The 26,031-nt window shown below is 35.7% G+C and overlaps 1 protein-coding gene across 1 annotated transcript in view; it reads left to right on the top strand.

Moving 5' to 3' along the window:
- The window catches only part of CDKAL1 (CDKAL1 threonylcarbamoyladenosine tRNA methylthiotransferase), a 669,650-nt gene that overhangs the window by 406,067 nt on the left and 237,552 nt on the right, over positions 1–26,031 (top strand). Inside the window, 1 exon segment of the mRNA XM_020986833.2 lies at positions 397–542. Within this exon segment, the coding sequence (XP_020842492.1) occupies positions 397–542 (146 nt within the window).

Raw genomic sequence — 26,031 nt, 5'->3', positions numbered from 1 at the left:
GTTTTTAAAAATATAATTGGGAAATATCTTAAAATCTACATTTTAAAAATACCCAACAGTTCTCAAATATAGCTATCTAAAAGTAAAATTGGATAACATGGGAAGTTATGGCTTTCCTGTTCACTAGATGACTTCAAGCAAGGCCTTGTCCAGGATGCAGGCTGTACAAGGATTATTCTTCAGTCACCAGCAGGACTAAGTGGCCTGTGAGGTCTCTTATAAATAAGAGATTCCTTGATTCTATGAAAAAATAGTATGGATTAGCAGAAACTTTAAAAACTCTTAAATATTCTCTGAGAATATATGTATTTTGTAAACATTTGGAGGTTTGGTTTTGATGTGTATGTTCCTTGATTTGTCATTTTTAAATATTCATGTTTTCTTCCACATTTTTAGGAAATGGCAAAAATCCTCAATCATCCAAGAGTCTATGCTTTTCTGCACATACCAGTACAGTCTGCCTCTGACAGTGTGTTAATGGAAATGAAAAGAGAATACTGTGTGGCAGACTTCAAACGAGTAGCGGATTTTCTGAAAGAAAAGTAAGTACTCAGGAAAATAATAATTTCATTTTTTTTTTAGTCGAGAATATATGATAGGAACGTACTTACTTGCAACACTATAATTAAAGGAACAAGAGAAAATGTGAAAACCTTTTGAAATTTTCAAAACCTGTGTTTTCTAAGAAATATGCCATTGATGTGGTTTCTTCTTTCTCCTTAGCTTAAACCACTATACAACTCTTCATGAAAACTTCAATTTATGCAGAATTGATAATCTTCCTACCACAATAAGAATTGTGATTTTTTTTTTCATGTTAGATCTAAACCAAGTTCATTTCATTTTGCCTGATCTCCTTTAAAATGGCTTTTTGGCATTTTATGCTTAACTTTGACCAGTAGAGAAGCCCAATCATGACCTTGGCAATGGTTAAATTTTATAGAGGAGTATTTTTTGTCCATTATCTAAAATTGCCTTTATACATTCATTCATAGAGTTTTCTTTTAAAAATTGTGATTTATATGATAGTTACAGATTTCTGTTTTTTCAAAGCAAAATTACTATTGACCAAAGTTAATTGATATTTACACTAAGACACAACACGTTTTATTTCTTTAGAAAATCTTCACCAGCACTAATGATACTCTTCAGAGATCATCATCATAAAATGTTGAGTGCCTGCTTCTAGAAATTAGGAAATAAAAGTGAGTTACCAAGGTCATGTAGCATCACTTCAAGCCTAGTGTAGCATTCTCTCTTTGTTGATGTGTAATGTTGTTTGGATATTTTTTGACCCTTTCTGGAAATTCCTTTTTTTCCCCCACATATTTTCTTAGCAACAGTTGAACTTACTTCTTTGTTGTTGTTCAGTTGTTTTCAGTTCACTGTGATGCCATGGACCATATCGCCCTAATACTGTCGATGAGGTTTTCTTGACAAAGATACATTTCCTTTTCTAGTGAATTAAAGCAAACAGAGGTTAAGTGACTTGCTCAGGGTCACACAGCTAGTAAGTGTCTGAGGTCAGACTTGAACTCAGATCTTCTCAATTCTAGGCCCAGTGCTTTATCCACTGAGCCATGTAGCTGCCCAAACTTACTTTTACATGTTTCTGTTGTCCTGTTTATGTTTATGTACATTTTTATCATGTTCAGTTACTCCTATGATGTGACTCCTTTTTGAGTATTCTAAAACAAGTATTTTTTCTATCTTTAATCAGTCATTCAACCTAGTTGACCATGTTTCATTTTTAAAACTATTTTTTCCCTGATTTATTTTTACTCCCCACTCCTTGAGTCTTTTCTCTTCATACTTTCTTTTAGTTTATTTCAATCTTAGACATTTCTGAATTATCCTGACCACATAATATTTAGATTTATTGAAATACAAGTAACTGTTTAGAAATGCATGTCAGTGAGCTGAAAAAAAGTTATAGCAGAAACTCATAATTTCTACTGAAAATGAAATGGTTAAATTTATAAAGCTTACAATTGTAGAAACAGGGTAATAATGCTTCCCTGGTACTTTCAGATTTCTAGCAACAATGTAAATGTTGATCAAGAATGGAAAGTTGATTGTTTGTTTGTTTTTTAATTATAGGTGTTTATAATTGATTTTTTACTTTTTTTTAATCTTCTTCTTTTCCTTGTATTTATACCATCTCAGAGTAACTACTCTGTCTGGCATTAAAGAATCCTCTGCAAGCATTGGCACTGATAAATGGAATGTTTCAAAAGTGCAAATACAGTACTGTGAAGTGTCTTGATTCTTACCTATTGAAGCAATAGCAAATAATGCACACAGTTCATGAATCTTTCACAATTCTTGCCAAGTGTAGACATGCTTTTGTTACCTAAAGTAGCCCAGAACACTTTTCAAACAGTTCTTTGTGGGAATAGAATAAAGGGAAATTCAGGAATCAGTATCTTTTCCTTCCTTTCACTTTGGGGTAAAGTTGGCTCCTTTCTTTAATATATGACATTGTTGATTCTTAACTAAGCAGACGGCCTACAGCAAGATTCAGCCTCATAGATGTTTGTGATGAATGTACCTGTTATGTCTATCACATCTTGAGCAATTTCATCAGCATCATTAAACCATCCCTGGATGGGGGAAGGAGAGGGACATGTTTGAAAATTAAAGTACCAACAGAAGGTAACAAAATAATAAATTATAGACGGGGTAGAAGACACAGCTGATCTTCTATCAGTCTTTTAAGTCAAGTTTATTGCAGTATCCGAGGACTTAGCGATTCTGAAATTAAGATTTCAGACTTTTAGGGTTGAGCTAGTTCAGCCTCCACCTATTGAGAAATCCTCTCAAAAAACATCCTGATACTTGTTCATACAGGCTCAACAAAAATACCTCCTAGTGAAAGGGAGCTTATCATCCCAGGCAGTCTTTTTCCTCAAATCGTTTTCAACTAAGATGGAGAGAGATTATGTACTGAAAAGATCTTAAGGAGAGTATTTGCTGCTGAATTTTAGTCCTCCTTCTTATTTTTCTGTGGCATATACACCACTTTCCAAACAGTGAATGTTTTTCTTCCTGTTTGGAAGAAACAGGATTTGATCAAATGGATTAATTCCTCAAAATGCTTGTTTTGCAATCTCCAAAGCTTTGTGATTCCCCTATGTAAACTGACCCATGGTTTTGGGAAGCTTAAAACAATTAATGCATATCTTTTTAGCATTAAATTTGGCTAATTGAATTGGGTTCCAATCACATAGAAAGTGCCTGCTGGTAGTGCCCTGTTTTCTCATGTGCACCAGGGCCAAAATGAAGGAGGCTTCATAATTTGTTGTTGTGGAGGAATAACTAAACTTTATAAAATTGTTGTTTAATTACAGTAGCATTTCCTTTGCTTTTCTCTTCTTTCTGTAGTCTTTAGTGTTGGTGTGTTTTGATCAAAACTATGCTTTTTGCCCACTCCTGAGCTTTACTGTCATATAAAATGTAAAGCATTCTGTTTGGTTAAGTTATTTAAAAATAAATCTCATTTTTTTTCCTCTTAGCAGTGTGTTTCTGGTATCTAAAATTTTGCATCAAAAATTTAAGGAGCCTGCATCTCAATCAATTTCCTCAAAGGATCCAATATTTTAAGTCTACGCACAACATTTAAAACTGAAATGCAGAATGAAAGTGCTGAAGAACTCAACAATATTTATGATAGAGTTTAATGTTTCTCAAACAGTGGCAGTAAAATCTTTTTAATTAATTTTCTTTGCAGTTGAAATTGGCCCATGTTTTTGCTAGGAGCACTACAGGTTTACATATGAACCAACTTGAAGCTGATTCATTATTCTCTTCAGTTGTTTAAAAGTTGGCAGCTATTGTAATAACAGCAGCTGGATTTCAGATAACCTAGTAGTTCTGGCACATGTTGGGGCATATGGGAATTTATTAAATCATGCAACCTTTGCAAAAAACAATGTCTGAATTACTTAATATCTAAATTCGAAACAGCTGGTCACAAGAAGACAATTGTCTCTGACTTAAATAATTTCTTTCAGACTATTGATAATTTAGTAGTGAATTTAATAATTAATTTGATGTCTTTTTTTAAATACCAAAAATTAAGTTTTTGAAATATAACAGACTCACTAGAATTTGGAGTCTACTGTGTTGCATACAACAATAGATGAGATTACATTAATGTACTAAATATTCAAAGTCTTTTAAAATATTTGTCCAACATTATATAAATTATTTGTTAAGAAATCTAATTCTTATATTCGGCAATTATATGTAAGAATCTTGCTACTTCTGTTCATTTTTTTCTTCTTGTGATTAAATCCAAATAAAGTCCTCTTGTCTTTCTCCAAAAATTTCCTTACTGTCATTGCAAAAGTATCACCAATGCTTGTCTTACTTCATGCTTTATTGCATCTCAGAAACCACATTATTCTTGGTGTAATTGCTGAGCAAAGTAACATTTGTAAATTTGTGTGTTTGTAGATTTTTAGTTATTCCTTTGCAAAATTTCTCTGATTAAGGTGTAGAGTTGAAGTCCAGGGCCCTAATAATAAACAATTAAATGGCACATAAGTTTTAATATGAACATTTTGAAAGAAAAAAATTTAGATAATGTCTTTTTCCAGATTAATAACTTTAGAAAATGCAGAAAGTAGATTTCTGGTAAAACTAACTCGTCAGGTAGTATTACATTTCGTTTGGTTCTTAATAACTTAGATGGCATTGTGATCTCACCAGAATAGATATTTCTCCCATCGATATAAACCACTGTCCACTTGTACGTCTTATTCTCCACAGTTCTTTTCTGTAGCCATTCATAAATCTTCCATAGAGAATCTCTCCAGTTCTCTCAAGGGCGTCATGAAATTCCTTTAGCCTTTCAAGGGTACCAGTCAAGTACGAGCTCTATCCCTCTATTGATTTTTTTCATACTAAGTGACTGCCAACCATCTTTTCCCAAACAGGCATGGCCTTGTCTACTCATGAACAAGTAATACTTTTTTTTTTATCAGAATACATTTACCATATGTCTTTCTATTGCCATGTGAGTCACCTCTGATTTTTGTTCTTCTGAGAACATGGCATGTTCCTTTATTCACATCCACATAGTATTGCATGAGAATATTGCTGTTCAAAAGAATTTATTTATTTATTTATTTATTTTTAGTTTCGGGATGCTTAGGATCATTGACAGCTTTGTGTGGTTATTTTTCATTTGTGTTTTTTTTATCCCAGTCTAGTATCTGAGTATCAGTTACTTGACTTTGAGTCTACTTCCTTTTTTAAAGTATATGCCATAGTATTTTTTTTATTTGTACATGGAATCTTGCCCTCTGACACATTTTGAAAATTAATCCGAGTATAGCGGAGAGTACCTGAACTTGTAGTCATAGTATCTAGGTTCAGATCCCTATTTTTTCACTTATAATTTGTGTAACCTTTAGGAAAGCAATTTAACTTTTCTGGACCTCAGTTTCCTTATATGTAAAATAAAGACATTGGACTAGATAGCATCTAAATTTCCTTCTAACTTTAGATCTGTGATCCTATGATCTTATGAATAAAAGCTTCTGAGCATTAAGAATGAGAGCAGTCAGTGCTGAGTAGTTTTGGTTTTTTTTTTGGTTGGGCAATGGGGGTTAAGTGACTTGCTCAGGGTCACACAGCTAGTAAGTATTATGTGTCTGAGGCTGAGTAGTCTTAATGAGCCTCCTCCGGTGAGTCTGACACTTAGAATGTATGAACAGAGACCGAAGGAATGCTTACAAAAGCATAACATAGTATTATTGTGTGCAAGAGAGAACACAGAAGGAAGAGCGTGAAGAGAAATACTGCTTATAGTGTTTGTGGTGTCAATGTACTTTTAAAATTTTAATACTGTTCTTCCATATTTTATTTTGTGATAAAATTTAGAACAGGAAGATACCATAGAGAACATCCAGTCCAGTTCCATCATTTAACAGATGGAGCAACTGACACCCAAAGAGTTTAAGGACATGTGCAAGGTTGTTTCAATAATAAGTAGGAGAGAATGTGAACCCAAGTCCTTTAACTCTGTATCCATTTTTCTTCCCACTGTACTCTACATGGTATATCCGATACTAAAGTGGTAGACTCCATATGATGTAATTCAACTATCCTGCCAGTGAGAACAAATCATTTTGGAAATGCTGGCAAATCCATTATGTTGCATATCCATTTGAAAAACACGTTTTCAGAACTATCTTCCTTACCTAGATTTCACAAAAGACTTTGTAGAGGATTTTTAAAAATTCTCAGCTACTTTTTACCATTTTTGAGGTAATACTTCCCTTCTTTGTGTCTGTCATGTTTTACAAATGAAACTGTACTCTAACCTGTTTTTGCCCTTAGTTTCTCTTAGGCAAGAAGATTATGTGCCTGAAAGACAATTTCTGGTCTTTTTTTGGCCTCTTCTTTGTGGCAGTTATTTTGTATGTTAAACTTCTAAGAAACAATGATTGAGTTAAAATCTTTACTTTCGTTATGGCTCATAGTTTAACAAAATTATAATATACAGATTTGATTTGGGATCGAGCAAACTAATGTGTTTCATTCTAGTTTTGGTTTATATTTTAGTTTGGTTCAAGCTTTTGTCTTAGGATTCCATCAGACAGAAACAGTGTTTAACTACTTAACTCTGAAAAACATTGGCATTGTCCAGACATCATGGACAGCTCAGTTCTTGCCCAGGAGAAAAATCTACCTTCAAATAATGCCCCTATGTTTCATTTAAAAGTATCTTTTGTCCCCTAGGCATGATTTCATTAAACATTTGTTAAGTGCCAGTTATGTGCCACTAGGCTTAGGGAGTTTACTGTAAAGACATATCAGGTACACAGATAAAGAAATACAAGATAATTTGTAAAGAGAGAAGTCTAACTGGAACAATCAGAAAAGGCTTTGCATAAGAGCTGATATTGCTCATCTGAGGTTTGAAGAAAGGAGGCAGAGATGAGGAAGATGTGTACTTTAAGCAGGGAGTACAGTCTTTAGGAAGGCAAAGAAATAGTGGGGTGCACTGGCAAGTAATAGGCCATCTGGGCTAGAATAGAAAGCACACAAAGGGGAATAACATGAAAAAAAGCTAGAAAAACAAGTTGGATCCAGCTTGTGAAGGGCTATAACTGTTAGGCTGAAGAGTTTGTATTTGATTCCAGAGGCAATAAGCAGCCTGTCAAGTGTTTTTTTGGTTGTGTTTTGTTGTGGTTTTTTTAGGCAATTAGGGTTAAGCGACTTCCCCAGGGTCACATAGATAGTAAGTCTCAAGTGTTTGGTTGAGGCCGGATTTGAACTCAGGTCTTCCTGACTTCAGGGCTGTTGCTGTATCCACTGCACCACCTAGCTGCTCCACCACTCAAAATTTTTGAGCAGGGGAGTAACTTGGCCAGGCTTGAGCATTGGGAAGACTAATCATAAATAATTATGATCAATCAGACTCCCAAAACAGGGGCTCTTAAATTTTTGTGTTGTGAACCTCTTTTGAAGTTTTGGACCCCATCTCAGAATAATGTTTTAAGATGAATACAATAAAATAAGATTATAAATGAAACCAATTGCATTAAAATACATTTTGAAAATATTTCACGCAATCCAAGTTAGGAATGCTTGTCTTTAAGAAGCATCCCATTAATAAATTCTGCCACTCATGTTGAAGAAAGCTCAGTCTTCTCTCCTACTTCATTGCTTACTAAGGTAGTTTCCATCAAAGCTAATTAATTGAGGTACTATTCCTTATATCATTGTGGCCCCTCTTATTCTTTTATTTATTTATTTAAGAATCATTCATCCAATGGCTGCTAAACTTTGAAATGTATGCTTTCTGGTGCTCTCCCTCCAACTGAGGATCATTCCAGTCTGCTTAATACTTCCTCCTCCTACTTATCCTTGCAGGAGCCAGCCTTAGCTAAATGATTTATTAATTTAATTTTATGTCTTTCTATGCATATTTCATCTATTTCCAAATAGCTCATTTGTTTTTATCACTTATACTATGTATTGGTTGCCTCTCTAAGGGAGGAGGATGGAAAGAGTGCTGGATTTGGAGTCAAAGTGGGGAGGGAAGGGGTTTGGGTTCAGATCCCACCTTTGCTACTCACTATGTACGTGACCTTAGTTATTTCTCTTCTAATTCCTATTTCACACCTAAGTTTGCTCAGCTATGAAATAAGGAAATTGCATAACATCACCTCTAATGTCTCTTCCGGCTCTATATGTTTGATTATATTTAATTCTGTTAATTCCTGCTTCAGGTCCCATAGTCATCATCATTGTTAACAAACATTTGATTGCCCTTTTTTTTGCATGACATAGTACAAGGAGCAAGAAACATTAACAGTATTCAAGAGCGTGAGCAGGGCATATGTGCTTTTAAACATTCTCCCAGGTTCCTGTAGTAATGCCCAGAAGGTACAAACCTAATTGTAACTGCTGTGTAACAATACATACGGTGAAAAGGCCAGGAAGGTGTGTAACTTGCAGTTTTTAAAGCTACTAAATACTAAAATCTCAAGTTGCAAAGCACTATCACAGAATCCCACAATATGAGAACTGGAAGGGACCTCAGTAGCCAGCTGTTTTAATCCATGCACCAAAGGAATCTCCTCTGTAACATGCCCTACAAGTGCGGGTCCATCTGTGTGAGTGGATGGACAGCCAGCCAGCCATGAGTTGAGAGTCTGGGCTGAGCAGGTAGAGAGACCGATATCCATATAGATATTATTTCCAGCAATGAGGCTTGTTGAGGGTTTGTATCCATTTGGAAAGAGACAGATCACACTTGATTGGATTTTTTTATGTGGGTGTTTGCCTAATGCATTAAAATAATTACTTACAAAAAATATGTCACTGGAAGCCCCAAGGAAGCCAGGAGGCAGAGATGAGGAAAGAGAGCAGTTCAGGCAGAAGACCATGATTCTAGTTTGTGTGACATCACAGTCAAAAAAAGCATACTTTAATCTTAGGATGTCCTAATAGAAGTTTATTTTTGAGCATGAAGGTGTCCTTTGTCAGACCATGTCTAAATTATTGTGTTCAGTTTGGGTACCGGAGTCAAAATTTCTAACCTGGAGCATATCAAGGGGAGGAAGACCAAGATGATGGGAATGAAGAAATTATATTGCTTGTTAACTGGTTGAAGGAAATAGGGATATTTGAAATAAGGAATGATTTGAAGGAATGTGTGAATTTGTCTTCAGATATTTGAAAGCTTGTCATATATAAAGATGATTTTTTTCTTCTCAACTTTAAGAACAAGACTAAGATTCCACTGGGAAAGTGTTAGGAAAACAGTTTTTGCCTCTGTAAGTTTTCCAAGATAAGATTGTGAGTTCATTAGATTGTGATCTCCTTGAGGGCAAGGACTGTTGGGGGATTTTTTGTTTTGGTTTTGTTTTCTGCTTCTTTTTGTAAACCCAGTGCTTAGCACAGTGTCTGGTACATAATATAAGCTTAATAAAGTTATAGATTAATTGATTGATTGGCCTACAGAAAGAGATTAGCGAGTCTACCTTCTCTAGAGGTCTTCAAACAGAGGCTAAAGGTCTGCTTTTAGGTGAAAGTTTACAGAGTGTTCATGCTTTGGTATAAAAATTGGACCAGATCACCTGCAGCACCTTCCATTTTTGAGATTATTTGTGCAGTGTTACAGAGTTACTAAGTGGCAAAGCCAGGGTTTGTGACTCTAAATTCTACACCCTTTCCATTGCGCCTTACTGAAGTGTAAGCTTAAAGCACCACATACGTGATTTCACTTATTAACATTAGTATAAAATGTCATATATGGAACATTTTAAAGTAATATGGCCAGGCTTAGCTTGTTTTTCTCTATTGTATCTGAAAAATGTTTAGTCATTGTTTTGCTAACTCTCCTACTAGGTATGCCCAGGATAAGAAATAGTTGATTTCCATTCTTGAAGCTATTGGTCAGAAATTGGCTAAAAGCTATACATTACTCTTGATAGTATTGGTAGTACCTTGGGGTACTGAATGGCTTGTTAGAACCTTTCAGTCAGTTTACTTCCCTCTGCTAGCTCTTGGCTGTTTCTTTCTGGCATAGGTTTCTAGATTATCCTGCTTCAGCCATGATCTTGCTTTTACAGTTCAGAATAGGAAAAGAAAAAAAAAGTGGAGGCAGGGGGTCTAAATTACATAAGGCTTTCTTTCTGTAGCCTGCAACAGCTTGTTTCCACCCCAGGGATTGTTTCCTCCAGTCAGGATATAAATCTATGGGTGACCATGTTGTCATTCATTTGCACCCTGTTCTATGAAAATTTGATATCCTGATAATGATCATTAATTAGCTCACCATTGTGCCTTCTGTATTTTAAAAATATGTAATTCTTAAAGGAGCTTTTCCCCTTGTATTTTCTGAAGCTTTTAAATGTATTTTGAACATAAATGAACAGTTTTAAACACACATTCATTTCCCCTTAGTAGCTGTTCAGAGTTTACAAATTTCTCCCTGTTAGATATTCAGAACAGTTCATTTTCAGAGTGAAATCATTGTGTAAATAAGATGCAGATGTATTCATTCTTTTAGGAAACGTTTTCATTCAGTCTGTCTAATAATGAATATTATTCACACATATTTTTCTCTTAGTTTATGGATCAATCTGTTGATTTACACATTTGCAAGAATCACAGAACCCTTGGAGATTTGGGCTGAAGAAATTTATGTCAGTAGCTGGTTTGTTCTTATTCTTCAATCAACAGATCTATTAATTGGGTTTCACTGTGTTGGGATTTTTTTTCTTTTAAATAATATGTGTCTTCAAGAATTACACTATAATTAAGCTTTTTGAAATATGTTCCCTAGTTATAAAGAAGTCAAATTTCTTTATCTTTATATCTTTTATAGCTTAATCCCCTGCAAATTTACTCTTGTGATAAAAGAAAATAATTAAAGTATATTTCAGCAAAATAATATCTTAAATCAGAATGTCATATATAGCAATTACTTGAATAAACATTACTCTATATTGATTAAAACTCTTTGAACTTAACTGTATTACAACATAGTATATTTCTGGCATAATAAGATGATGTGATTTTGTATTAAAAATAACTTGTGAGACCTTTGGAAAATCACTTCTCTGGGCCTTAGTTTCTTCAACTGTAAAATGAGGGGTTTGGACTAGATGAACTCTGAGGCCCCCATAATTATAAACTCTAAGTCTATAACCCTATGATTTTTTTCATTGATACTTCTGTGGCTTTTTTGGTTCCTATTTTATTTTTAAGTTTGTTGACAGTGCTTCTCTGGCTAAACAGAAACAAATACTTGTTTGCCTTGGTGGCAGAAAACTCATACTGTTTTTATTCTTGTTTTCATTCCAGTCTACAGTCCAGTATAGAAACCCTTTGGGGAAAAAAAATCAAAATTGTCTCCTCTGTTCAGGGAGATTTGAGTGAGAGTGCCTCTGCTTGGATTTATCGACTATTGGTCTGAATATAGAATTTAAGTGAGTGCAACCTATGGTCAAAGGTTGGTCTGCTTAGCATTAGGAGCAGTAGCAAAAACTTCCCGTGTGGCCTTGGTACCTGTGCTGGAGAGCCCTGCTGCTGGTGCTGTAAGGCAAAGGAGATATAGTTTTTCCTTTTCTATTCTCTGGGTACCTACCTTCATCCTTGCCCTGACTCCATTAGAGGTGGAGCTTTCACTATAGAAATCCACCAACTCTTCTTCTGTGACGCAGTGGTATCTACAAAGATGGAAAAGCCTTCCAGAGGTGTGTGGCAGGAAGGGATCCCCTCAAATAGATCATACCTTTTTCAGAGGCTTAGGCTATTGCTCCCATTCCTTCTTCTCTCATAAACAGAAATGCGTTTCACAGCTACCAAGGCAACTCTGGAACTCATTATCATAAAGAGAAACATAGAAGGATGCTGCGTTGAACCTTTGCAGCTAATTGAAGAGTTACCCAAGTGGAGGGAATGTGGTAGTGTCTTAGGGGTGAGGAGTCAAGTGAGAGTGTCAGCCTTCTCTTCAGCCGTAAAAAGCTCATATTTGTTTGCTATTCTAAATGTCCACATTTCACTTAAAATTATATGGAGCAAAATGCTATTTGCTTCTGGAAAATATAAGAGCTTTCTCTCCAAAAACAAAAAGATTTTAAAAAATTTTGTATATAATTCTTTATTTCTACATAAATGTATCTTTCTTTTCAAAGACATCTCACTCCAAAGTTTTCATCGGTTCTTGAATAGATTTACCACAACACACCAGGTTTTATTAGTCTGAGGGACAGTACTATCTTTTTTTCCCACTTGAAGGGGATTGTGAAGAAGAATTGAGTGAGGAATCAAGAAGACAGAATATTTCAGTTCTTGAATCAGATCTTCACTCTCTGACTTCATCAATTTGCTTTTAGTGAATTTCAGAACTTCAGACGTACTCATAATAAATGTAAATATGAAAAAATCATCACCAAACCAAATAAATGGTTCATAGTTTATCCATATGTGTTTTGTGAAATAGGCCCCTTTTTGCACCCTTGATTCCCTCTCTCCTTCAAGCTACCCTTGTTTCTGCCCAATAATCTCCATCAGTGAATCTGTGGAACTTCTAGCTACTTCCTGTTTTTACTCCCAGAGAAAGTGGAGTGCCAGAGAAAATTAAAACATCCAGCTTATCATCTCTGCTGTAAATTTATGCCAGCTGACCTTAATTAGCAACCTAATTGCTGTACAATGGTCCCTTTATTCGTTTCTTTTTTATTTCCTATCACATTGTTCATAGTTGGTTTTTTAAATCATCTCTGCTCTCCTCAAGTCACAGCCTCTGACCCCTTTTCTTCAGCAGGTCAATTGATCAGTCATCTATTAAACACCTACTGTGTGCCAGGCACTGTGCTAGGTGCTAGGGATACAAGTACAAAGAATGACACAATCCTTCTCAGTGAGCTTGAATTCTAATGGGGTAAACAACTAGAATATATAAAAATATACAGCAGCCATATAAAGTTTGTAAATACATGTATGTATTATATATGTTTTAGTACATTCAAAAATGTATACAGCATATATATAAAGTTAATAAATACATATATGTATACATACATAGTACTTACAATGTAGTTTTGAAAGGAAAACACTCGTAATTGGTGGGGGGGAAGGGTAAAGGCTTAAGATACATTTCTGTCCTGGGAACCAAGATGAAGGAGTATGTGGAAGCAGTACAATGAGCTCCCCCAAAAAAAATCTCCAAAAAAACAACTTACAAAACACCCAAGACCAAATCTCGGTGGGAAAATACAGAAAAAAATCACAGTGAATCATTTTCCAACCCAAGTCAGTAAAGGGAGACAGACAGAGAATTTTGTTGGCATTGGAAATGGGGTCAGGCTAGGAGTGCTCTGCATTCAGGGCATTCCAGCCCACGGAGAGAGGCTGTGCACCAGGGAAAGAGGAGGTCCCAGACCCATACAGAGCACCCTAGCAGGGGCAGACTCTGCTCTCTGTGTGTGTGTGTGTGTGTCGTGAAATTTGTTTTTTATTTCCTTAACTATGTACATGCTGTAACCCAGAATAGGTTATAAGCTCATTAAAAGCAGAAACTTTCATTTTTTTTCCTCTGTAGCATAATAAAATTAGCTAGCATTGATAATATAGCCCTTTAAGGTTTGCAAAGAGCTTTACAGAGTTATCTCATTTGATCTCAAACCAACCTTCTGAGGTCTGTGCTCTGTATCCCCAGCACCTGTACTCTAGTAGATGCTTAATGAGTGTTTGTTGAGATGAACTGACATTTGACCACCTCCTTTACCAGGTCATATCCTGCCTCTGCTACCTACCAGCTGTGTGACCTTGGGCAAGTCCCTAAGACTCTATAAGTTACCAAGAAGGTACAAATCTGCATCAGTTAGAAAGAGTTGCTTTGTCTAGGAAGTTACATACACCAGTGAAGTCATAGGTTCAATCCCTGTCCAGCAGTACTTTTGGGGAACAGCTCAACAAATTGTAGCACATTATTTTTAGAACAGCACTGCACTTTAATGACATAGAATTTAGAGAAATGTGGGAAGACTTATTATAATGCAGTGAAGTAAACAGAACTAAGAAATCAATATATACATCAACCAAAATAGTGTAAATTGAAAGAACAAAAAACTAGAAACCGAATACTCTCTAATTATCAATGACCAAGCTAAGCCGCAGAGAAGAGGTGGAAAAATGTATCTGTCTCCCCTCCCCTTCTTTATAGCATTTCATACGTTGTCAGAGTTGGTTTATGGGTTAGTTACTTAACCTGAGCTGCTATTTCTCCTCTTGTTTTTGTTCATTGTTACAAGGAATGACTTACTGGGAAAGGACATATTTGGAAAAGAAGGTAATGCAGAAAGAAGAGAATAATTTCAAAAGTATTTTTAAAATAGGCTCAGGGAGCAGCTTACTTTCCTAACCATTGTTTATATAATTCAGTCTTAGACTAAAAACCAGTGGTCTTGACCACAAATATTCTGTGATAATTCTACTCTGTCACTTTTAAAATTTTCATAACTTAACGAAGTCCTCAACTGTGCATATTTAGGATAATTTTAATAAAAATTAGTGGCACAATTTTTCTTAATTCTTAATATTCTGAATTCTTCATGTTAGGGCATATTTTTCCTGATAATTGTCTCTGTTTACTTCTGTGGTGTCTTGAAGCCTGTCAGTTGACTTTACTTATACTTTGGGGTCTAGTTGACAAAAGGAGTGACATTTTAAAAAATTATTATTATTATTATTTTTGCTAGGCAATGGGGTTAAGTGACTTGCCCAGGGTCATACAGCTAGTAAGTGTTATGTGTCTCAGGCCGGATTTGAACTCAGGTCCTCCTGAATCCAGGGCAGGTGCTCTATCCACTGCACCACCTGGCTGCCCCAAAAGGAGTGACATTTATGTGAATAAGAATAGCATCCAACATTACAACTACTGTAAACTTGCAAAAACTATCAAGCTCCATTCTTCATATCATAAATTGATTACCAGATGGAGTGAAAAATAAGTCTTTCTGCTCTCTCCACTTCATACCCAGAGTATAGTATTTCATTGTTTGTGCCCAGTAGGTCAGAGCACTGAATAACCCTGGCCTCTGAAAAATAGCTGGACCATTCACTTGTTAGGATTAGGTGTACATTAACAGATCTTCCTTTGTCAGTTAACTGTTCAATCCGTGATTCTTGTTAAAAAAAATTAATGAGAAGAAACTAAATCAGTGCAGTATAGTCAAGTATACACATGCCCTGGTTACTCTGTTATCTGAGTTACTTTGTCTAGTTCTTAATATTTCCATTTGTTGCTGTAAGAGTAAGGAAGAATAAAGAAAACTTGATTCTATAAGAAGTGATTTTAGGTGTTAAATTAACTCCCCTGCTAAAACTGATATAGAATTTAGAATTTAAAATCTGCACTATTTATTTTTTAAAAAATAAGTTTTATTGGGGCAGCGAGGTGGCACAGTGGATAGAGCACCAGCCCTGAAGTCAGGAGAACCTGAGTTCAAATCCGACCTCAGACCAAACACTTGACACTTACTAGTTGTGTGACCATGGGCACGTCACTTAACCCCAATTGCCTAAAAGTAAAAACAATTAAAAAATAAATCTTATTAATAGCGTTTGTTTTCATATCACCTATGTTCACCAACTTATCCTGCCCTCTTCCCTTCTCAGAAAGCCATCCTTTTTAACAAGGAAAAAAAAAAGTTCAGCAAAACTGTGTCCAAAAAAGTCCCATGTTGTTGCAGTATTCTAACTCATAACCCCCCACTTTTGCAAACAAATCGAATAGACACCTTTTCACCCTTTTTGTGGGATCAGGCTTGCTCTTTACAATTTCACAGCATTTCATTTTATGTTTGTTGTTCTTTCTGTTTACGTTGTTACAGTCCTTGCATATGTTGTTTTCTCGGTTCTGTTTCCTTCACTTTATATCAATTCATATGAATTTCCCAGTGCTTTTCTATAGTTCCATATATTCATTTCTAAAAGCATAGTAATCTTACATTAAGTGTTAGAGTATTATATTGTATGCTTAAAGAACAATTGTTTACCGTTATCCAAATGATTAGTGTTTACTTTGTTTCTATTTTGTAATAGGTTACTACTATAAAAAGTGCTGCTCTATCTATTTTGATGTATGTGGTAACCCACCAACTTTGTTTAGATGCTATTATTAAAGTTGATCTCAGGCCCTTCTCAAGTTTTTCATGTGATTAAAGCAATATTAAATATTGGTTAACCAGAAGTATATTAAATAACATTTATTTGGCTTTTTCAACCCCTTTCATCATAATTTTATATAAAATAAAGCCATGCATTTATTTACTCACATTTTCACCCTATGATTAGCCATAAGTTTCAAGAATCAATTACTATTTCAGGCTGATCATACGTTAGGCCTGCTATTGCTCTTTATAGATGTAAAAATAAATAATCGTAGCCTGTACATGTGTTCTTTTTATTTGTTTTGTTTTGTTTTTGGTGAACCAGTCGGTGTTAAGTGACTTACCTAAGGTCACGCAGCTAGTAAGTGTCAAGTGTCTGAGGCCACTTTTGAACTCAGGTCCTCCTGACTCTAACACCAAAGCTTTATCCACTGCACCATCTAGCTGCCCCATGTGTGCTTTATGTTTTGAGGAGAATTAAAAGCATGTTTTATGAGGATCATTGGAATAAACTAGGGATTTTTAACCAGAAGTAAAGAAGGACTAGAGAGAATGTGAACGCTTTGGCTTATCATTTGAGTGAAAATATTTAGCAATGAAGAGTTGATTCTCTGAGGTCGAATTTGTTTTCTTGATGAACTTAACCTTATTGGTATGTCCTGTTCTACCTCTTTTCCTCTATCATTTTCTCTAATCCCTATTTGTCTCATCCAGTCTGCAGTTATTGCCACTGTCACAACATCACTACATTTTGCTCTGAATTGTCAAGTAAGCCTGTACCCTGAGAGACCAGTTCATTTCTACACTAAAATGATGACATCATATTTTCAAGAATAATGCTGTTTCTGCTCAGATCTTATGGTTAGTACAAAATCAGGAAGAAGAGAGGAGCTTTTTTTGGCTGTTGAAGAAAAAGCTTTGAATAGCATGGCTTAAATATTTTAAGTCTTAGCTATTGGACAGTCATGAATGAGTGACTTGTTAGACTCTAAATGGTTGTTTTACTTTGTTGCAGAATTTGCCTTAGTATTTTCCCCCCTGCTGTTTATTCTAAATATTCTACTTTCTTTTCTAGAAACATAAAACAACAAACATCATTCGTATAGCAAAGCAGAAATTTAATTTATCTTAGGACAATATTTAAAAAGGCCTGATAAGGCAGTAGTTCACCAGGAGACGCTTAATAACAATATGGTCAGTTTTATAGCTTAGAAATTCTTGCCATGAAATGCATTCCAACTCTGCTAGCATAGAATTTGCTTCCCAATTGGAATACTTCCAGCTCAGTAATCTCCTTTTTCAGTGTGTTGAACACATTACAGTGATACAATCGATATCCTTTATCTTTTCACTGGTTTTTGTTACCTGGATATTTTTTGTTTGTTTTTGTATCGCTTAGCAGGTAGTTCACCTTGCAAGTAAATCAGCTTCCTTAGCAGAAAGGTCCTAAAGGACCTTCTTTCAAAGCTTTAGAAACTTGTGATAGAATGCATCCATAAGTTTACTGCTTACCTATTGTATTTTTCCATTCTTATTTACCTCAAAAATGAAAAACACAATTGATCAAAGAGTTTTTATCAAGAATTTAAACAATAAAATCATAGCATTTTAGAGCTGAAAGGAACCTTATAGATCATGGAGGTTGTGAATCACAAACTGAGCACAGCTCCCTCCCTCTTGTAACCCACAAGTTCAGCCACAAGTTCAAAAGAGGAAACAAAGACTCAGAAAGGTTAAACAGGAATTGCCCAAGGTCATACGGCTGATTGGCAGACTAGCTATATACTCAGCTCCATGTCTTCCAGACTGGATCCATTCCAGTGCTCTTACCCCTCCCCTCGTGCCGCAAAAAAAACCCTTAAAGTCTATAATCATTGTGGAGGAAAAGTTATGCCAAGGTGACCCTTTCAGCTCCTACACATTTTTGTTTATCTCAAAAGCTAGAAAGGGGCTTCTGCTTACATGGATTTGAGCATGTAAAACATTGAGGGGGCAAACAATGAGAATGCAGGCCAGGGACCTACAGAGGATGGCTGTGGAATGCTGGGTGTGGGCCTTTGTAGCCACCATCCCTTTCATCACTAATGTGGCAGTCCCTTCAGCCACTAAATCCAAAAGAAAGACGTAACTACAGTTTTGTGAAAAATCGGTTGGAAGTAGAAGGCTGAGTGATCCTAAAGCAGAAAGGCTGGCAATGGACTCCACTGCTTGTATCTTCTCTCCTAAGGTTACCACCTGTTTATGGACATGTCTTTCTCATTAGAATGTAAGCTTCTTGAAAGAAGGGGCAGTTTTGCTTTTTCTTTGTATTCCCAAGGGCTTAGCACAGTTCTGGACACAACTTAGGCCCTTGTTTGGTTAATAGATAGATATAGGGGAAGCTAGTTCTCATAGACCACTTAATCAAAAATCTTCAAAAAGAAAAAACCTTTTCTCTAATTTTTTGTCCTTTTCCCTTCCTTTAACAATAATATACCTATCTAACTAACCAACCTCACCTATGAAACTGAAATGTTAAATTCGATGTGTGGCAGTTGTTAAATATTAATCTCTTTACACACTGCCAGAAAGAGTAAATGTTGGTTTCAGTTGTGGTAGCCAGTTTTGGGCCTAGGTAAAATTCTGACCTGGACCAAGTGTTTGTTTCCCCTCCTTTCCTGCTCCAAGGCTGCCTTCTAAAATGGAGCTATTTTGAGTCTTCTCAAAAGCCCAAGTGCCTACAAACCTTCTAGTAAAGTAATCCCGGGTGGAGTGTTAATGTTTGATCACTAGCCTAAGTTGTTACCTTTCCCAGATAACATTTATATTCTAAAAAGGGATTCTCAGAGCTTTAAACTCTAAGAGTAACTAAAGGTACATATTTCACGCATTGTGGCAGGCAAATAGGAGAGAGATTTTTTTAGTTGGGGATGGGAGTGGGGGAACCTTCGGCATTGACTTAAAACCATGTGTTGGGAAGTATGGCTGATGTAAACCAAACTACCAATTCATTTCAGGTTGACCACTACATTAAATGAATTATTCATGAATTATTAAATATTAGTAACTTCCAATAAATTGCAGACAAGTTGCCATCTCACCTTCTCACTTTTGCCTCATAGAATCACTCTCTTCCTTTGAGACCCAGGTCAAACACTACCATCTTCTCAAATCATTATCTGATTCCCCCCAAATTTGAGTGCCCAATGCCTTCCTTCCCTATCTGCTTTACATATATGTTCATCTTGTCTCCCCAGATAGAGTTAAAGCTCCTTCAGATCAAAGGTTGTCTTACTCTTTGTACTTGTATCTCCAGGGTCTAGCATGTGGTAGGCACTTAATAGATGCTTGGTGATTGTTCAGTTGATCTGTGAGCAAGTTTCCAAACCAGGAGTTTCCTCACAAATGAAACGAGTTCCAGAACCAAAGCCCTTCCGCCCTCAAAGAGAAGGAAGGTGTCATAGTAATATGGAGGACTGACCTGGCCTTGGGGTCGGAAAGATCTAGGTCCAAGTACTGCTTCTGACACTAGGTCAATTTACTTAATCTCTCAGTGAAGCAGGCAGTTTTTTTTAACACCAGAAGTTACAGGTAAATATTTGCATCAGTGAGTTTGCCTGATGGAATTTGTCACAGGGCCTAAATCCCCCCAAAATAAAAAAGTATTCTTATGTTTAGGAATGCGATCTAATGACTTCAAAACAAAAAAAAATCTCTCTAGTTTTTCAAGTATAAAATTTTAGTTACATTTAAAATCAGAATTAGTCACTGATCTTTAGCTAGTTAAAAAAAATCGGTTTGTTCTACAGTTTGATTAAAAAAGTGTTTGTTTTTCTGAAGTTGTTCTACAGGTTCATGCCTAGCCACAGAGTTAATTTTTAGCATTATTTGCTGGGGGTAAATTATCTGTAAAAACTTTCAGTGGCTGGCTGTTGTCCAGAGTCCTAACAGATGTAATCAGTTTCAGTTAATTCTAAACAATAGACAGTGGCGGGAACTCAGTGCACTGGCGGGATAGCTCTAACTAAACTATTGATTTAAGTTGTCAAGAGATCTTGACTCATACTTAATCCTAATACCAGTTTAGGTTACCAACCAGCTTAACTGTAAACTATACTCTGCTGACTATGCCTACTTTTGTGACACTTCCTCTGACATCATACCACTTCCTCCTTTTTCACTTAGTAATATTGGACTTTGGACCCAATAATGCTCCTGGGATTTTTTTCATTACTTTTCCCGTGATTGGTTTTTGGCTTCTCTAGTCCATTCATAACTGTTGTTTATTATCTAGCCATATGCCAGAGGATGCTGCTAGTAACTCTTAAGGCAATACAATTTGGGCTTTGTGTAATTTTTATTCATTTCATAATTAAGTTACAAAATACAGTTGGCATTATTTAGCAAAAAATTCATCTACTTGAGCATTTTTTTTTTTTGGCCTGCATATTTAGACCAGAGAATCAATCAATCAGTCAGTACTTATTAAGTGCCAATGTGTGCTGTATCCTGGGGACACAAATATAGTAGTGAAAAAGACTTGTTTTTTCAAGGACCTTACTTCTTCAAGGACATAGCTTACATTTGCATTAGAATTAATAATTATTCCCATTTGTTTATCTTTTTCATTAAATACTAGTTAGGAGAATGACCTTGAGTACTAAGTAAAGATCATCAATGCTACCTAAGTATGTACCTCATTAGCATTAGTTCTCTTTAACTTTAGTAAGAAAACTTTAAAGATAACTATATCTCCACTTGTAGAGGAACAGTATATTGATCACAGCCTTTGTTTTCCTTTAGAAATTAAAACTACAAACATATTCACTTCTTCTCCAGATTTACCCACCCTTAAGCTTGGACTAGTTATTCTTAACTTTTGTGTTTATATCTGTCTGGGTTTCATTGTTCTATCTTAAAGGTCAAATGAAAGTCTAAAGGAGCATATATAATAATATAGTCCCATAAGGAGCTCTGAGCCATAGAATGAAATCCGAGGTTACTGTAACCTTGGATTCTGCTTTTAATACCTGGTGCTTATTTTCAGGAAACCTTGAATTAATCCTAGAGGCTAACATTTTTGTATGAATCACCTTTATGGTCTCTGTGTCAGAATGGAAAACCTAAACATTTATTCCCTATATGTCCATCTGGCTCATTCTTGAAACTATTGCTGTTCTATGAGTCATAATTTCATCATCCATATCCTTGTGAGGCTATTTAAAAAAAATTATCCCCCACAATTTAATATCATCTCTGAATTGTCTTTTAAAATGTTGACTAACCCTTGTCCATTCTAAATGATTTGCTCATCTTTTACAAATGATTCCATTTTCCTAATAGCAAGATGAGCTTTGGAGAATGACTGCCTAACTTTGCCTGGGTTTTAATTTAATTTTCTGAATTATTTTTTCTTTCTCTTCAGGCAATACTCAGACTTATCCTGAATATTAACAGGAAATGGAACATAATACCACATTTCCATCTAATGTAGATCATGTTGGCTTTACTTTTGCCAAGGCAAAATGGAAGTTTATCTTAAATTTCATGTATTTCCTCTGACTGCTTTAGAAATCTTAGGACTTGAGAAGTAATTAGAAATTATGTAGGTAAAATGGGAAAAGGCGTCTTTTGGAGTATAAGATCCTCAATCAAAATGAAGTGAGACTCCTAAAAGGAAGGAAACATGACAATTGACTGAAGAAATTTATATTTTCATTAATGGGGAAAAATTTAATAAGAAAAGGAAGAATTTAAATAAGTATAATGACTAGGAAAATAGGAAGAAATGAAAAAGGTGTCATCAGAGGAAATTATGGTTTAAAAATAGCTAGCATTTATATAACATTTTTAGCCCTGCGTATATACTATCTCATTTGATATTCACAACAATCCAGTGATGTAGGTTCTATTATTACCCCCATTTTATAGGAGAAGAAACTGAGACCAAGAAAGCTTATGTGACTTCCTAGGGGCACATAGCTAGTAATTGTACGAGTCAGGATTTGAGCTCAAGGTTTTGATGGCTTTCAGTCCAGTACTCAACCTACTCATGTAATGGAAGAGAGGCTATTACTGATTATCAGCTCATAGCATTCTTCTGGTTTCCATGAAGTATCAGGAGAAGTCAAGAAAAGCTACCATTATATGTGATGGATTCCCTTATAGCAAAGGACATGGACTAAAGTTTCACTGGATGGGCAGTAACGTATAGGTTACATTCTACAATGTTGGAAGATAACATCCATCAATGTTGGGCAACTGGAATTCATTCAAGATGGAATTTGGGATACCAACTGAGACAGGTGCCCAAGATACAACACAGAAGAACAAAACATAGGACATTTCTTATTATTACATATCTTTAGTGCCAGAAAATTATTTTCCGTATGAGGGATTACATTCAGGTATGAGGGATTAGGTTTAGGTTTAGTTTTCAGGTGAGTAATGAAGTCATTTACATCCAATAAAAGTATAGTACTATTAAGATCATATTAAAGTCAGGAGGGAATTTAGAAAACACCTAGTTCAGTTCCTCTCATTTTATATAAAAAAAGAAGAGAGCTTTTGTATAACTGGTTATGGCATCATGTAAAACACTCTGAGATGACATTAGTCCATTCAACCAATCAACAAACATTTATGTTCCAGGCACTGTGTTGTAAGCACTCTGAGATGATATTAGTCTATTCAGTTACCATCCAATCAACAAACATTTATTACTATGTTCCAGGCACTATGTTGACATAATTTCAAAAATTTATTTGGTTTATCATGGAATATTTAAAAAGCTGTTTTAACTCATAATTCATTATGCTATGAACTCATTTAAAAACCTCTTTTTATGTTTAGCTTGACCCAAATAAAAGGGATATGATATTGAACCTTTTTCATGAGTAACCCCACTGTCCCCAAAAGTACATATGAATGCCAATGTATACACATACATGCATACATGCACACACACCATTCTCAACAGCCCCACAAGCCTTATCTTGGCTCCTACCTTGTATCCCTATAGATAATTTTCAACAGCAGGCATACAATTCTATCTAGGCGGTACAGTGGATAGAATGCCAGTCTATCAGGGGAAGTGTGGCCGATATAAACCAAACTACCAATTCATTTCAGACAGACTACCATGTGAAATGAATTACTAAATATTAGTAACTTCCAATAAATTGCAGACAAGTTGCCATCTTGCTTCCTCAGACATCTTCAGCCTCAGAGATTTAGGAAAACCTGAGTTCAAATCTGGCTTCAGACACTAACTAGCTGCTGTATGATCCTGGCCAGGTCACTTAACTTATAAAATGAGAATAATTACAGTACCTACTTCCCATGGTTGTTGTGAGAAAAAAATGATTTAATAATTGTAGAGCATTTAGCACAGTGCCTGGCATATAGTAAGCATTATATAAATGTTAGCCATTATTATTTTTGAAATGATGCCTTTTGTTTTCACACCATGTTCATTTCTGTAGATATCCCTCCCCATAGTCTCCTACCTAGCAAACAAGCAGTTAAGCAAAACTAATAAACATATAGACTTTGTCTGGAAATAATATTCCACACCTGTAGCCTTCCAGCTCCACAGTGAAGGAAGGAAGTTGGGAACATCTTCTCACCTCTCCTCCAGAGCTGAGATTGGTCATTTCAAAGATCTGACATCATTGTCATACTTCTGTTATTGTTCTTTCCATTTACTTCCTTGAATTCTCCATTTCATACAGTTCAGTAATATTTTATTATTTGTGTAACACAACCTTGGAACCACTGCACAGTTCAAGAAAACATGCTTCCTTTCTAGGTCTTTTACATTGCATTGGTTTAGTCTTTTTGCTAGGATTTTGTTTCATATTTTTGCGCTGACATTCATTAGTGATATTGGTCTATAATTCTCTTTGGTAGAAAAAGGAGTTTTTTAGAATTTTGTCTCTTTAATTTTTTTTAATTATGCATTTACTCTGAGAATGAGCATTTTCATAAACACCAGAACGAAGAAAGAGGGTTGTATATAAATTGGTGGTTTTCCATTTTAATACCTCTCACTTTTTTAAAAGGTACATGGTAAATTCTATATGCAACTTTGAAAATTATTCTTTTTTTCTCTTTTCTTCTGAATTTCCTTCTATTCTGTGCATTTAAAAAATATTTTGATGGCTTTTTATTTTTTGGCATTATGATTGCTAACCCCAGTCTCCCCACCTCCACTTCCTCGACTCCAAACATCTTGCATAGAGATTGAAAGAAGAAAAAAAAATATTTGTAAAAAATAAGCTTAGTGAATGAAAACAAGTTCATGTAAGTGGCCATGTTCAAAATGTTTCTCTCAGCATCTGAATACGTCAGCTCTCTGCCAGGAGACTGATAATGTGCTTCATCAGAGGTTCTCTAGAAACATATTTGGTTATTGCATCAAACAGAGTCCTGAAATTTTGTAATATTGTTGTGCACGTATAAATTGTTCTGCTCAGTTCATTCTGCATCAGTTTGTATTAACCAAGATACTTTGAAGTCATATCTTTCATTACTTCTTATAGTGTTACATATATCCACTGCATTCCATCATATTCATATGTAATTGAATTTGTTCAGCCACTTCCCAATTCATATCTCTTCCCTTAGGAACTGTTTTTGTTTGGTTTGGTTCTTTTCTTTTTAATTTGAACATTTATATCCCATCTTCTCAAAATGGAGATGTTTCTACCCCTCCTGCCTTGCCCTTCCCTTTGGTGAATTCCTATCCAGAACTTCCATTTGAGGAAGTGCCCAAAGCAGCCATGACCACTTCTAAGCTCTCCAGACTCCAGCACACAGTAGACCTGAATTCAGTGAAGCCTCAGACATATCTGGACAAATTGTTTAGCCTCTGTTTACCTCAGTTGTTAGAATGAGAATAAGAATAGCACCTGCCTTCATTCAACTGGGAAATAGGGGGAAAGGAGGAGGGGGAATTAGAGGGAGTGTAGATTAAGGGAGGGAGGAGCACTTAACTGTGCCTGTCAGCACTTAATAATTGTTTAATGATTAATTGGGCAGCTAAGTGATGCAGTAGATAGCGTAGGAAGATATGAATTTAAATTTGGCCTCAGACGCTTCCTACCTGTGTGACCCTGAACAAGTCACTTTACCTCTGTTTTGCTCCATTTTCTCATCTGTAAAATGGGGATAATAATTGCACCTGCTTCACAGGGTTATTGTGAGGATCAAATGAAATAATAAATGTAAAGCACTTAGCACAGTCCCTGGCACATTAGTCCAAAAATGAACTCCCAGGATGTACAAAAATATTTGTACCTCCTTTGAGGTAACAAAGAATGGAAATCTGAGGACGTGCCCATAAGTTAAGAGAATGGCTGAACGTGCTTTGGTATATAAATGTGATGGAATACTATTGGGCTGAACTCTTATCAATGTAATGACTAGCCAGGATTCCAGAGATCTAAAGATGAAAGCTGCTACCTGCCTCCTGACAGGTGAAGGACTCAGAATGCAAAATGAGACATACTTTTTTAGACTTGGCTAATGTGATCATTTGTTCTGAGCTATGCATGTTAGTGATTTTTTTTTTCTTGTGTTTCTCAATTAGAGGTGGGGCAGGTTAGGCAAATGAGAAGGCGTATCTTAGTGTTGAAAGTTTAGGTTAGATTCAAAGTTGGAGATAAGAAGCTGGAATTGTAGATGATGTAGCAACTGGGCTAGCAAGCACCAGACACTGATTACATAAAGGAAAGAAACCAGCTTGGAAAGACAGAATGTAAACTGTTCCTGCATATAATGGGCCAGGGAGTGAACAGTCATTTGTACTCCTATACTGTGGCTTAGGAGTAAGAGGTATATGGAATCTGCCCTGTGTTTGGAGCTGGGAGGAGCAATTATACCATTAAACCTTGAGGGTATTAGT

This window comes from Phascolarctos cinereus, unplaced genomic scaffold (genome assembly GCF_003287225.1).
Source record: "Phascolarctos cinereus isolate Bilbo 61053 unplaced genomic scaffold, phaCin_HiC Scaffold_4;HRSCAF=312, whole genome shotgun sequence".
NCBI lineage: Eukaryota > Metazoa > Chordata > Mammalia > Diprotodontia > Phascolarctidae > Phascolarctos > Phascolarctos cinereus.
Note: the sequence above shows the minus strand (reverse complement) of the source record. Positions and strands in the feature narration are given on the sequence as shown.